At 43.2% G+C, this 13,957-nt stretch overlaps 1 protein-coding gene across 6 annotated transcripts in view; it reads right to left on the bottom strand.

The window, feature by feature from the left end:
• The window catches only part of DEPTOR (DEP domain containing MTOR interacting protein), a 147,245-nt gene that overhangs the window by 110,465 nt on the left and 22,823 nt on the right, over window positions 1–13,957 (bottom strand). For all 6 annotated transcript variants that reach the window (XR_012327328.1, XM_033843248.2, XM_033843247.2 and 3 more), the window contains exon 2: window positions 580–758. Coding sequence is in view for 5 of the 6 variants with exons in the window: in XM_033843248.2 (XP_033699139.1) it covers window positions 580–758 (179 nt within the window). In the remaining variant the exon portion in view is untranslated. The remainder of the gene's footprint in view (window positions 1–579; window positions 759–13,957) is intronic.

The following is a 13,957-nucleotide window of genomic DNA, read 5'->3' as shown; positions in this document are numbered from 1 at the left end:
AGTTTGAATGTAAGTGGACACCTGAAGAATGAGTAGAAAACAAGCAGAAATGCAGACGGAGGGCATTCCAGCCCAAGACAATAACAGCATGCTAAGGTCTTGGCCAGGATTAGAGATTTCAAGGAGACACGTTCATGAATGTTCACTGAACCACTGAGAGTAACAGCAAGAACTTGGAAACAACTTAAATGTCTGTGAGTAGAATGCATAAAGGTGTGATGGCATACACTGCAGCGAAAATGAGCAAACAAGATACACTATCAACATGAGTGAATCCCACAAACAGCAAATTGATCAAGTTGCAAAAGAATAAACATGCCTCTCTATGATGACTTAAAACATTTAAAACGATATGTTACATTGCTAAGAGACGTATCTACAGAAAGGAAAAAATATAAAGAAGTCCAAGGAAATAAAGCCAAATGCGTCTTGGAAGAAGGAAGGGAATGTAATTGGGGAGAGATATACAAGAGACAAAGTAAAATGTCTATTTCTTAAATGGATGGGTTCATATCTGAAACAGAAGATATAGTCCTTTGTTTCGTCTCGAGTTACCTTGACTGTCGCCACCTCACTCACCGTGATGAATAATGCCCCGGTCTGCTAATTTCTGCATGAGTTTAATCGCCGTCTCTCTGTCAGAAGCCTCTTTGTGTTCAATCAACCAGTCAATCAGTTCTTTCGCAACAAAACAGTTTGGGTAGGTTTTGAGATGATGTCGCCTATCTTTAATAACCTTTTCTTCATGCAGCCTGAGCCTGGAAAGAAAATTTGGCAATCAGTTGAGGAATTCTGATAACACATTATCATTAAGCCAATCCCAGAGAACAGTACAAAATGGAAGCCTGAGATGCATCAGAGTGCCATCCAAACACCTTTATGTCAGTGGGTGATTTCCATACTGTCAGAGCCCAGAGGCCCCAGGAAGTGATTCCACCCACAGACCTAGAGATGATACAGGTAAAGGGGAGGGAAACCCAACCACGGACAACCTAGACCTCTCCTGTCACTCAGGAGACTGAGAAAAGCTTTCTCACCCCTACTCTGGCTCACTCCCTTCTCTCTCTCCACCAGTGGGCTTATGGTTGCAACCAACTAACAAACAAGACTCTGGAAACTTGCTGAAACAAGGTACTTCCTCTTCATCACAGATTGCTCAGGATCCACCATATTTGAATTCATTCAGTCACATAACAAATATGAACGAGTGTCTACCACCTGCCCATCAGGCACTTGCAAGCATTAGAGACATACATCGGAAAATGGGCAAGATCCTTGCCCTTGCTGCCCTTGTTTTCCTAGGGGCAACAGCTACTCCTTTTGTGAGGCTCTTTACATAGATTAAATCACCTAATGCTCAAAACAACCTCATCAGAAGTCATTATTACTATCTCCATTTTTTTTTTTTTTAACAGCAAAGAGAACTGAGGCCTCAGAGAGATTAGGTGACTTGTCCCACAGCTAACAAAGAGTGAAAGTGAGATTTGAACCCCGATGGTCTCACTTTAGAGTCTGGCTTTCCAACTGCCACATCACGTTGCCTCTCGCTAGGTAGGGATAACTGAAGAATCCAGGAGAGATGGATAAAAGCTGTTGGACAAACACAACTTATTTACAGGCTGCCGGATTATCCTGGAGAAAAGTAAGTGACACAGAATCTTCCCTGGCTCTCTTCAGAACCCAGTGACTTTTTTCCAAAAGGGTCTTAAACCTGCCTTAAAAAAAAAAAGTTTCTTCCATTTGTCTTCCTTTCTTTTATCAGCTCTATGTTTACTTTTTAATTCTCAAGGGAAGGATTGAGTTGGGTGAAACGGGAGGTAAGTTTTCTTCCTATTCAACCCACGTGACTCCTATGCTTCTTACCTCGTCATCTCTGTTGTTGAGAAATGGGATTGACTGAGTAAATCACACAGTAACCATGTGACCTGGGCAAGTGACTTAATGCCTCTTTTTTCCTCTGTAAAATGGAGGCAACTATGCCTACCCTGTCCTTGGTGATGTTGAGATTTGGGGCATAATGTCTGTTAAGTACCAGCAACACAGTACAGTACCTGACACATAACAGGTCCCATCCGCCTTTCTTCCATTTCCTAAGGAAGGAACTAGGTCCTATTCCTGCCTGTTTTTGTTTTGTTTTGTTTTGTTTTGTTTGTAGTACGCAGGCCTCTCACTGTTGTGGCCTCTCCCAGTTGCGGAGCACAGGCTCTGGACGCGCAGGCCCAGGGGCCATGGCTCAAGGGCCCAGCCGCTCCGCGGCATGTGGGATCTTCCCGGACCGGGGCACGAACCCGTGTCCCCTGCATCGGGAGGCGGACTCTCAACCACTGTGCCACCAGGGAAGCCCCCTGCCTGTTTTTTGAACAGAGTGCACTGAATGGAATTTAATGGGTTTTGATAGCCCAAGGGTTGTGATTATGAGTTGGGAGCACACTGGGCTGGAACTCTGAGGCCTAGATGCTCTTCCTTTCTAGACCACTGTTATAGGCTGAAGGGGGTTCCTCTGAAATTAATATGTTGAGGCCCTAATCCCTGGTACTTCAGAATGTGACTGTATTGGAGATAGGGTCTTTTAAAAGGTAATTACATTAAAATGAGGTCATTAGGGTAGGCCCTCATCCAATAGGAGTAGTGTCCTTATAAGAAGTGGAGATTGGGCTTCCCTGGTGGCACAGTGGTTGAGAATCCGCCTGCCAATACAGGGGACATGGGTTCAAGCCCTGGTCCGGGAAGATCCCACATGCTGCGGAGCAACTAAGCCCGTGCACCACAGCTACTGAGCCCGCACACCACAACTACTGAAGCCTGTGCACCTAGAGCCCGTGCTCCGCAACAAGAGAAGCCACCACAATGAGAAGCCCGCTCGCCACAACTAGAGAAAGCCTGTGTGCAGCAATGAAGACCCAACACAGCCAAAAATAAAATAAATAAAATAAATAAATTCTTTTAAAAAAGATAAAAACAATGAACATCTTAAAAAAAAAGAAGTGGAAATTAGGACACAGACATGCGGAGGGAAGATCATGTGAAGACAGGAGGAAAGAGCCGGCTACAAAGCAAGGAGAGAGGCCTCAGGAAAACCTCCTGCCAACACCTTGATCTCAGATTTTTAGCCTCCAGAACTGTGACAAAGTAAATTTCTGTTGTTTAAGCCACTCAGTCAGTGATACTCGGTTATGGGAGCCTGAGCTAAGACAACCACCAATTGCCAAAGAGGCTCCTGAGTGGTCTGGGGATGAAGGGCCCAGCTGGGGGAAGGGAGAGGACAAGAGAGATAAGAGTCCTTACAGATATAAACTGCATAGAAAGAAAAGAACCATTTTAATGGAGTTGTTGCTGTATGCTCAGTATTGTACTAAGCATTTTCACATGAGTTGACTTAACTGCTATAGCCTGAATGTTTGCACAAATTCACACGTTGAAATACTAACCCCTAAAAGGTCACTTATGAGAACAGTCAGGAACACAGGGCTTGGCTCTCATCTTGGCACTGCCAGTAATTCCAGATGACCAAACTTCTGAGCATTAGCATCTGCATCAGTAAAATGAGGATAACGGCAGCTACCCTGCTTACCTCGTCACACTGTCACAAAGCTCATTAATAAGAATAAAGATAGCATTTGAGCCCTTGCTATGTGCCAGGAACAGTTTTGACTGCTTTATTTATTTATTTTTTTGCGGTACGCGGGCCTCTCACTGCTGTGGCCTCTCCCGCCGCGGAGCACAGGCTCCGGACGCGCAGGCTCAGCGGCCATGGCTCACGGGTCCAGCCGCTCCGCGGCATGTGGGATCTTCCCGGACCGGGGCACGAACCCGTGTCCCCCGCATCGGCAGGAGGACTCTCAACCACTGCGCCACCAGGGAAGCCCTTGACTGCTTTATTGGCATTAACCCCCATGACAATTCCCCGAGGCTGGTAATATTGCAGCCACAGATGATACCAAAGTAGAGTTGTAATTATTAATAAAAAATAAATGAGCCCTAATAAAAAAGAAAAAAAACACACTCACATCGGTGTGCTAAAGTCATCACATGAATCCCTCTAATTAATTCAGTGACAAAGACACTGAGTAATTTGTTTAACATGCTCAAAGTGGCAGAATGCAAAACATTAATTTTTAGACGGGATGTCTGTCAGGAATCTAAGAATAATGAAGACCAATTTATTTAGAAATTGAAATGTGGAATAAGCTACCGTATAATTTGGTGGAGGAGGAATATGTTATGAGCCGAGAGACAAGTTTCAGCTCCTGTAAATTTTCCAACTTAAAAAAAAAATGTATTAGGTAATGTTTAACTTTAATTACTACAGAATAGAACCTTTCAGTTACTATCCTGTCAACCTTGAGCTTGGTGCTAATTCTTAAGCATACTTGATTCCCTCTGATTCCCACCCTGCACAGTAAGAAGCAGCACCGGTCACTACCCCTGCAGCCCCACAAGGACCTGGTATATTTCCATGTTTAGAAAACTGAGCAGAAATATGATGGAGGGGAAAGAACTTTGAATCTGGGAGACAGCATAGAACTTGATCTTTTTAGACATGTTACCAGGGGTTAAAAATGTTCAATAAATGTTCAATGCCATCTGTTTTTCTTTGATAGTCAGAGACACAGAATTCTAAAAATGAGCATTAAAAATTATATATTCCAGAAAAGCTATCCCAATAAAGAGGTAAGAATTTTCATACGCTAAATAACCAAGTGTTTTGCCTAGCACTGTGGGTACTTAATAAATATTTGGTGAACAAATAAATATACAGGGGCACTAAGAGAAATGACACCCCTTTCTAAAAGGTAGGGAGGCTTCTCACTAAACAAGTGGGAGTTGCCACCCCACAACTTAGTAAACATCTAATATCATGGAATTCATCTTTTGTAAAATAACTAGTTATATGCTTTCACTTCTAGGGCAATCAATTTCCAAAGTTTTAATCCCTGTTGTGTGGATGGAAATGTGGTCTGTTGGTCTGTTGGTTTGTTTGGGCTGCACTGTGTGGCTTGTGGGGTCTTAGTTTCCCGACCAGGGACTCAGCAGTGAAAGCGTGGAGTCCTAACCACTGGACCACCAGGGAATTCCTATGTATATGTGTTTTTTTTTAAAAAAAAAAAGCATTTCCGTTTATTTGAACTCAAGTTACTGCTTACAAATTTCCACAACACTTAATACACTAATATGCATGGAGATCACCAAGAAGGACAGGCAATATTTCAAAGTCTTGTGGAAAAACAGAAATTCTGCGTAGTTGAGCCTCTCATGGAATAGCATTCTCTAGAAAGACTCTGTAAGATACTGAACCGGGGCTGAAAGCCATGCTTTTAAACATGGTGTGTTGCCTGGACACGTCAGTCAGTCACCTTGTCTGCTATGCTCAACAGCCCCTTCGATTCAAAACAGCCTTCCACACCTTACCCACACCAGGCAGGGTTCAAACACCCCATGCCTGTTTTCTTTGCACAGGGCGGCGCCTGCCTGGAAGAGCCCTTGACTTACAGAGGCCCCTGCACACGCCCACCAGCAGTTCAATGAGGGCACCAAGGCCACAAGATTCTACCCAATTCAAGTGACAGTGATTAGCTAAGCCAAGCAGAATGGCTCCATCCAAGACTGAAACTAGAGCTGAAGTTTTCAAACCCTATTTGTGCTGGGACACTTTCTTCAAGTGGAACTTACCTAGGGGTCAATGTAGAAAACAGAGCAATGTGGAGTGCCCTGGCTAAAAGTGGGTAGGGCTCCCAGGTCCAGGATGTTTCCTGGTTTTCCCATTTCGTTCTCCCATGTATACCCTCCACATCCCCCAGACCATCCACATGGAGTTTTTAGAACACAGGTTAAAAAACCTCAGTATTACAAGACACTGAGGAAACTGGGCAAGCAGGAAGGAGCGGGGGTGAGGCAGGCCAGCTCCAGGAAGCCAGAGGGCAGGAGAAAGAGCCCTGAAGCCACAAATGAGAGACAGCAAGAGACACCTGACCCTGGAGCGCCTTGGTTCATCAGAGTTTTCCAGTTCTTCTTCCAAGCTACATACACTCTAATAATCATCAGAACAGGACCAATCCTTTCATGTGGCTGTAAAAGCCTTGACTACCTGGATCCAAAATAACTTCACCTACCCAGGCTCTAGGGAGGCCTTCACCTTGACCCCAGGCCGCCTCCCAAGCTTCCTCTCCCTCTCTCACCTCCAATCACAAGCGTGCCTGTCTTATAGTCTGGATGTCCTGGATTCTTCTCCATCACCCTCCATGCCCCTGCTCAAGACAGAGACCCCTCTGTTTAGAATGCTCCCTCCTCCTGCCTGCAATAATTAAAAACAAATTCTACTTGTTCTTCAGCTTAAAAGGCACCTGCTCGTGAACATTTTCTCAGACTTCTAAAGGCAGAAAACAACCTTCACTCCTCTGTTCTCTAAAATACTAGTGGCTATTTTACAGACACTAGTAAAGAATTCATCCCACTGTATTACAACTAGACGACGCGAAGGATGCTAAGGGAGAGGTGCTTATCTGATTTTGCAATTCGAGTGCCTAGCACATAGTAGGGGATAGATCCTCATTGATGTGAAAAATCAGTTAGTGCATATATCACGTCCTCAGCCTTGAGGTGCATACGGCAGAAGACTCTTCTGAATAACATAGTGCAAATCGATCCACATTGAACCCCTGGGAAAAATAATCATCTCTGTTTTAGCTACATTTTCGACACCACTGGCTAAGGAATTTAAGTACAAAAACCACCTTCCCATCATTCATTTCAGACAGCTGGTTCACAGGCTTTAGAGTCAAGGTGATTCTGTAATATTCTATTCGTGGCCAGCGAACCAGCTGCTGAAACTGCATCCGACAATTTCCTCTTCCAGCCCTAGGAGAACAAACACTACTGAGTGCAGGGTGTTAATAATCCTTAAGAAATTACTGTCCATAGGAAAAGAAATGCAGAAATTGTTCTTCAAAAAAAGAGCTGGTAGAAAACTGCAGCAGGTTGCAGGACTCAAGAAACAAAAGGGGGACAGAAGCCACACATTCTCATTTAAAAACAGCGTCATAAATCTCAGCTGAAGTAAACAGTTTAATTAAAAAACACAGCATGCTGAACAGTGGGGCTGACAGTGTGGGCCTTGTGATTTGGGCAACAGCACTGACATAGATGTGCTTTAAACCAAAGCTATTGTCCTTTCCAGATGTTCTGCAACAGCCAATATCTGTCCCTGGGGATCGGAGAACTTACAGAAAATCACTCTAAATCACCTACCCCTGAAAGGCCCCGAATCTAAAAGGATGAGAAAAAAGACAGGAACAAATGAAACCTAACACACTGCATTTCCTTTTCATGTTTGGATTTATCTTATAATTAAAATTTCAAATTATCAAACTAATGCATGCTCCTGGTAGATTAAAAAACTTCAAATAAGTATAATCCAAAGCTGGGTAACTGGTGATGAACTGATACTTGTTGAAGCTAGGAGATGGGTGCATGGGAGGTTGCTGCACTATTGTATTTATTACTTTGGGATAGGTTTGAAATTTTCCTTGACCCCCACTTTTCAAAGGAACCCAGCATGAATAGTTGATTAAGTATTCTTGCAAAAATCTATTATGTCCATATGTATGGTTATATATGTATACTTTTATGTGAAAGGATCGTAATAGACATTTCAAGTAGTTGTGTTTTTTTTTTTTTGCGGTACACGGGCCTCTCACTGCTGTGGCCTCTCCCGTTGCAGAGCACAGGCTCCGGACGCGCAGGCTCAGCGGCCATGGCTCACGGGCCCAGCCGCTCCGCGGCATGTGGGAATCTTTCCGGACCAGGGCATGAACCCGTGTTCCCTGCATCGGCAGGCGGAATCTCAACCACTGCGCCACCAGGGAAGCCCAAAAGTCTTTTTTTTTTCTCAAGACAGGTCTTTGGCCGAGGAACAAGTGAACAAGCTCACTCACATGAAACGTAATCAGCTAAGCAGCAAGTATAAATGACAGTATTGACTCTGTTCCCATTTTGATTGGAAGGGAGTTTTAAAACAGGAAGGTGCACGATTTCGAGGGAAGAAGAGGAAACAGCTGGTCCCGCTGGTGGGGAAGGATGCCCAACGCAGAAGCTGGGTTCAGAAAGCAGACTTCACCCTCGTCCCAGAGCAGGTGGACCCACAGAAGCCAGGTGCTGTGCTGTCTCTGCGAGAAGTCAGGCCACCTGAACAATAGCGCACAGCCTCTGTCTAGGAAACGTGACCTGGAGGAGGGCCCTTACGACTTAGGACCTCAATTTCCTAATCCGGAATATGAGGAAGCCAACCACATTTATCTAAACTCTCTTACAGCTCTAACTTCTCTGTTTTTTATGGACATTCTGAAGCGCCTCCAGGGTAAATCCTCACTTATGAGATCAAAATAGAACAGGCCATTTGGGGCACATTTTGTACTGAAAAGATCAGCCACAAACCACAGGCCAGGGAGCACGAAACAGCAAATTTCATTTCCTTCGGGCTTGCAAGCAAGGATGAACATATCAGAGCAGATCCTGTGCTAAGCATGCTGTCCAAACACCGTCTAGGGTTACCATCATCTATTTTCAGCTCACAGGACAGATGCTGAAGCTGCCCAAGTGCTACAGGCTGTGGGTGTGCGGGTCTATCACAGGGAATAGAAAAGGTCTCTTCGGGGTTAAAATTATTCCAAGAGGCCTCAAAAGTGTTATTGGGGACATCCGTGGCTATAGTGGAGGCTGCTTTCAGCTAAGGGGCTTGTGAAAGATTTCTCAACCAATATGCATTTATTGAGCTCCAACTGCATACCAGGCATAGCTTAAACAACTGCTCAGAGTGGACTAGTCTCTATAACTGAAACAGGTGTTGTTTCTTCAAAATGAAAATGCTGTGTCCTCTGTGTATAGGACACACACACACCCCCCAAAGTCTCCATAATACTCCAAATTCAGTTAAAACTGAATCTATCCAACATTGTTTTCCTTTTCCTCTATTTCCTCTGTTTTAGCAAATGCATCACCTTCTTTTCTGCCTCTGTCCCTAGACTTACACTCTTCCCTTTTCAGTATATGCTCCCCCTCTTTTCCTATCCATCTGTTAAAGTCTAGCTTAACTCAACCTTCTTCCATAATGTCTTCTCACAACCAACCAGATATGATGTGGTTTCCTGACCCCCTATGATATATTTTCTACAAATGCCCATGTTTACCCATGTATTATTTCGTATTACTTTACTCTTATTTGCATTAATTCTCTCCAACTATAGTACAAATTGTATGAGGAAAGAACTATCTCCTTCTTTCGTATTTCCCGAAGTGTCTAGGACAAGGCTAATGGTAAATGATACTCAGTATAAGAGTCTGGGCTTTCATCTTTGTTTTCAGCTGGACAGAGAGAAATTTGACCACAGAACAGAATATAAAACTGAGTCTCTAGTCTTGGGCCCTTTGGTGGCTGTAGACCTACTCTGGCTGCTCTTACTGGGCAGTACTTCGAAGTGTTTCTCCATTGCCTTTCCATTAATATGAAGGAGTACTTGGACCATCTGTGGGTGTTTGGTTCCCCCGGGAAAAGAAATGTTAAGTAATTCTTCCTTCAGGAAGAGCCCACGCCATTCTCCACAGAATGAGTATACAGCAGGGGTCTGGCTTTAGCTCAGGGTCTGTCTACTGTCAGGATCCAGGCGGGTCTGGGCAGGTACAGCTCAGGCCAGTGGCTGGGGCCCTCCAGGAGTCCACGGGCAGCCTGGCGGAGGAGCTAGACCCCCAGAGAGGAGGAAAGCGGGGAGACGGCCACAGTGCCTGGCAGCCCCAAGAACAAGGAGGCAAATCTGAAGGTCCTGCGTTCACTCAACTTCTGTGACGCCAAGGGCCAGAGGCAGCTCTGCTGTGGGGAAAAGGTGACAAAGCACAGACATAAAAAAAGGGAATACTGAGAGTCACAGGTGCCGTGATGCAAACACACACACACAAATACTAGGGGACAAAAAAAGGTCATGGACTTTCATGACAAAAAAAAGGTCATGCAGGGCTGTTGAGAAACATCCAACCACTCAAAAATAAGCATCTTGGGAGGTTAACTGTCCCTTACAAATACTCAATACACTTCCATCCAAATCTTTAGGTCACCTTTTGCACTCCGTGGGGACCCCTAATACACTTGTTATTATGATTTTTTTTCATGACTAACAGAATGCAAGTAAAAGGAAACCGTGGGAGAAACTCAAAAAGCCTGAAAATCTGTATTTCACTTATGACTATGAAGAAAGCAAAAGAGGTTTATCAGGGCTACATAATAAAATGCTATTCCTGATATCACCTTCAGGAAAATCTTCACAGACTCAACAGTCAGACACAGCTAGTGAGAAAAGTTCCTAGAAATCTAGGTATTGGCTTATTCAATAGGTTTACATTTTCCCTTTCTTAACATAGTGACCCTTGCAGGTACTCGATACACTTACAGTTAAATTTTCAGGCGACTTGTGTACCGCTGTGGTCGCTGAATACACCTGGTGTCTGTTTCTTTGTATTTAATGAGGCGTTAGTACATATAACCTTATGTACCTAGACCCACACTTATCTGGGTTCCAGGTTACTCACACTGTTTGAGGATCAGAGAGAAGAGCGGCCAAAGCAGAAGCAAAAACCATCAACAACAGCCAAGAAGGAACTACGCTGCCTGTGAGAGAAAAGCTCTGGGTGGTAATTCTAGCATATGCAGTTTTCTCTGAGTCTGAGTCGCCATGGGGTTCTACATACTAATAAAGCCATGTGCTTATGAGCACATTATGGCTTATAAATGACTTCCATGCTCTTCACCTCATTTGATTTTGCAAACAGCCATGTGAGGTAGTTAGGGGAGAGGTGATTAACCCCTATCTACAGATGAGCAGAAGGTTTACTCTGGTGGTCGGAATTGGCCACTAATAGTTTACAAGTGGAGAAGCCACATATTGAATCTAGAACTTAAGATAGCTCATCTACCAAGACTCCACGCTTGTAAGGATAGATCCAATCTCATTCATTAATAAGAATAGTTCTGCATGGCTGTAGCTGGCTATGTTAGTGGTTGTATCTGCAGTGGTATTTGCATATTTATGCTTTTCAAGGGTCCTCCGTGACTTTATAAGCACCCCAAACACTCCATCTTCTCTACAACTCTCTAGTTTGCTATGGTGGATAGGCAGCTATTAAACCCCATTGACGATTATATAAGGAATCTGAAAACTTACCAAACCCTAGGGTAAGCTCACATATTAACATGGTTCCAAACACCTGTGGCTACTTATGAACTACAGCACTCATTAAACCAAAGACAGTACCTTCTAAAGATAGCTAGATACCTAAAGATCTAGTCGGCTCTCAGCCACATTCTCCTGACAGCTGTCATTTGAACTGCAGTGGCATTTCCACAACTAAAAAGTCACACTATTAATTAGACTACCCGAGGCATAGTAGCAAAGCTACCAAAAGTAGACTGTTTGGAAATCACTAAGATTCTAGAGGGGCTTGGAAAGGCCTTTGCTAATTTAAAGTCGCCATGCTACTGCTTTTGTTTCCAATATGCTTCCATCCCAGTACTTGTCTTATCGTGTGCTAGGAAGCAAAGCCGACATAAACTCTCACTCTAGGTACCAAGAAGCAAATGATACTCGTGTCCTGTGAATTGGTGGTTTTTAAAGGAGGCCCTCACATCTGTGTAAGTGTAGGGTCTGTTCCGCAGGGACTCTGATTTACATCATAATTACATCTGTCCTGTGAGCGTCTGATAAGTTAAACTATCTGGTTTTTTCCTTGAGAAACCTTACAATGTCCTGCAAATCAGTCTCCATTTATCAGACTTGTAACTTTCCCACTGAATACATAATGAAGGGACAAATATGCGATTTGATTGGATTGCTATTTGATTCAATAAACTCTTTTCCACAAAAAAAGAATCTTTCTTCTTCTAGTCTTTCTCCTGTTTTTCTTTATTTTTTTATTTGCTGCAATGACCACACTATCTAGTTCTCTAAATCTCTGAACATTTAACACAAAGAAAGGAGAAGCTCCTACCCAAACCAGACTCAACCAGTGAAACTTTCCACAATGAATCTGCACTAATGACTAAGTCCAGGCATCACATTGGATGTACAATTACTTCTTTACATGTGCTTGCAGTGTGGCTATCACAGCTGAGAATAAATTCTGCTCGTTTTTGTAATATATTACTACATTTGAGTCTTATCTTGTAGTAGATCCATTGAAGTTTTACTTAATATTATGTGTATTCTGCATTTCTTGAATACATGAGCTGAAGGTCAGGAGGTGACCTTAGAATGAAAAGAAAGGTGAACATCCTGGGTTAAAAACATGTAGTGAAAAAATCAAATCCAGACCCCCGCCAAACTCAACATACACAAAACATGGTGGACACAAATCTGCAATCATTTCAATGCTCCCACTTTTCTTTCCTCCCTCCCTCCACACCTCTACCCATAAACGCACACATTCTCTCTCATCATCATTCCCTGCCAAACTAGTTCCTCTTCCCCAACATCTGATTGCTAGGAATGATTCCCCACATATTCCAGCCACCCAGGCAATATTCTTAGGCACCTTGGACGAAGAGCTCCCATTTCTGTGTCTTTGCCCATGGCATTCCCAGTGCCAGGAATTCCGTCTTCTTCCCTTCCACTTCTATAAAACCTACTCATCTTTCCTCACGTCCCATGAAGCCATCTCCTTCTTTTCTAGGTCACAGGGAGTTCTCCTTTTTAAAACTGTTGCTTTAATTCTCCAGGGTTCTTCACAATATTTTGTTCAATTACCCTCCATTTATTCATGGATTCCTATTCTATTTCTCTACCTAAAAAGTCATCTTCTTGGGGGCAGGAACCATGCTGTTTATTTCTGGATATCTTTTCCAGTACAAACAAAAGCTGCCCCACAGGCTCTTGATAAATATTTGTAGGCTGATTAACTAAAGATAAAACATTATCAGCAGGCATGTGTATAAGAAATTTCTCTGGGAGGAAAAGATAAGAAAGGGTGTATCTAGGTTTCTCTGAAACATGCAGATGAAATCTATATTCTATATATACCTACAAGTATATAATCTTTTTTTTTTTAATTGAAGTATAGTTGATTTACAATGTTGTGTTAGTTTCTGGTGTACAATGAAGTGATTCAGTTATACATATATATACCTAGTCTTTTCCATTATGGTTTATTACAGATATTAAATATAGTTGCCTGTGCTATACAGCAGGACCTTGTTGTTCATCTATTTTATATACAGTAGTTTGTATCTGCTAATCCCAAACTCCTAATTTATCCCTCCCCCACCCTGTAATCTTAACTAATCTATAACAAAATGTTAATTGCGCTTTTTAAAAGGTTCACATACACTGCCTTAAGTCTTCTTTATATTCATCTAACAATTGCAAGGCCTGTGACAGACCTTCTGTTTTGTTTGTTGCCATGTGAAAAAAGACAGTTCTGTGGCTAGAACATCATAGACCCTTATTCTCACAAGTCAAACAGAAAAGTATGCTTTTGATGTTGCTATCATTATCCATAAGAGCCATGGTGGGAGGAAGAATGGCCCTCATTTTCTCTGCCTGCTTATACAAGGGCTATTTACCATTTTGATAGGTCTTTCATCAGTGCCAAGTGCTTCACAATATCACTTTTATTAGTCACTCCCATAAGCGCCACGTGACATGCGGGAACATTATTGCCCCCTGCTGAACAGCGCAAATGCCCTCAGGAGACACAGAGAAATTCTGTGAGGGTCTTGCCCTCCCTAAGATAAACAGTGGGAGTCAGAGCTTGAACTCAAAGCTCTGGTGTTCTGCTTCGGGTCTTGGGAAAATCCACAAAGGTCTTCCTTCAGTAAAGCTGGGGAGCATTTGTCCTATCAGCTCATCACTTTAGGCTTACCCTCCAGCAATACTGAAAAATCAACTCAATCCAACAAATACTTGCTGGATGCCTAGTAATG

This window comes from Tursiops truncatus, chromosome 17 (assembly GCF_011762595.2).
Source record: "Tursiops truncatus isolate mTurTru1 chromosome 17, mTurTru1.mat.Y, whole genome shotgun sequence".
In the NCBI taxonomy this organism is placed as follows: Eukaryota; Metazoa; Chordata; class Mammalia; order Artiodactyla; family Delphinidae; genus Tursiops; species Tursiops truncatus.
This window is presented reverse-complemented; position numbering and strand designations above follow the sequence as displayed.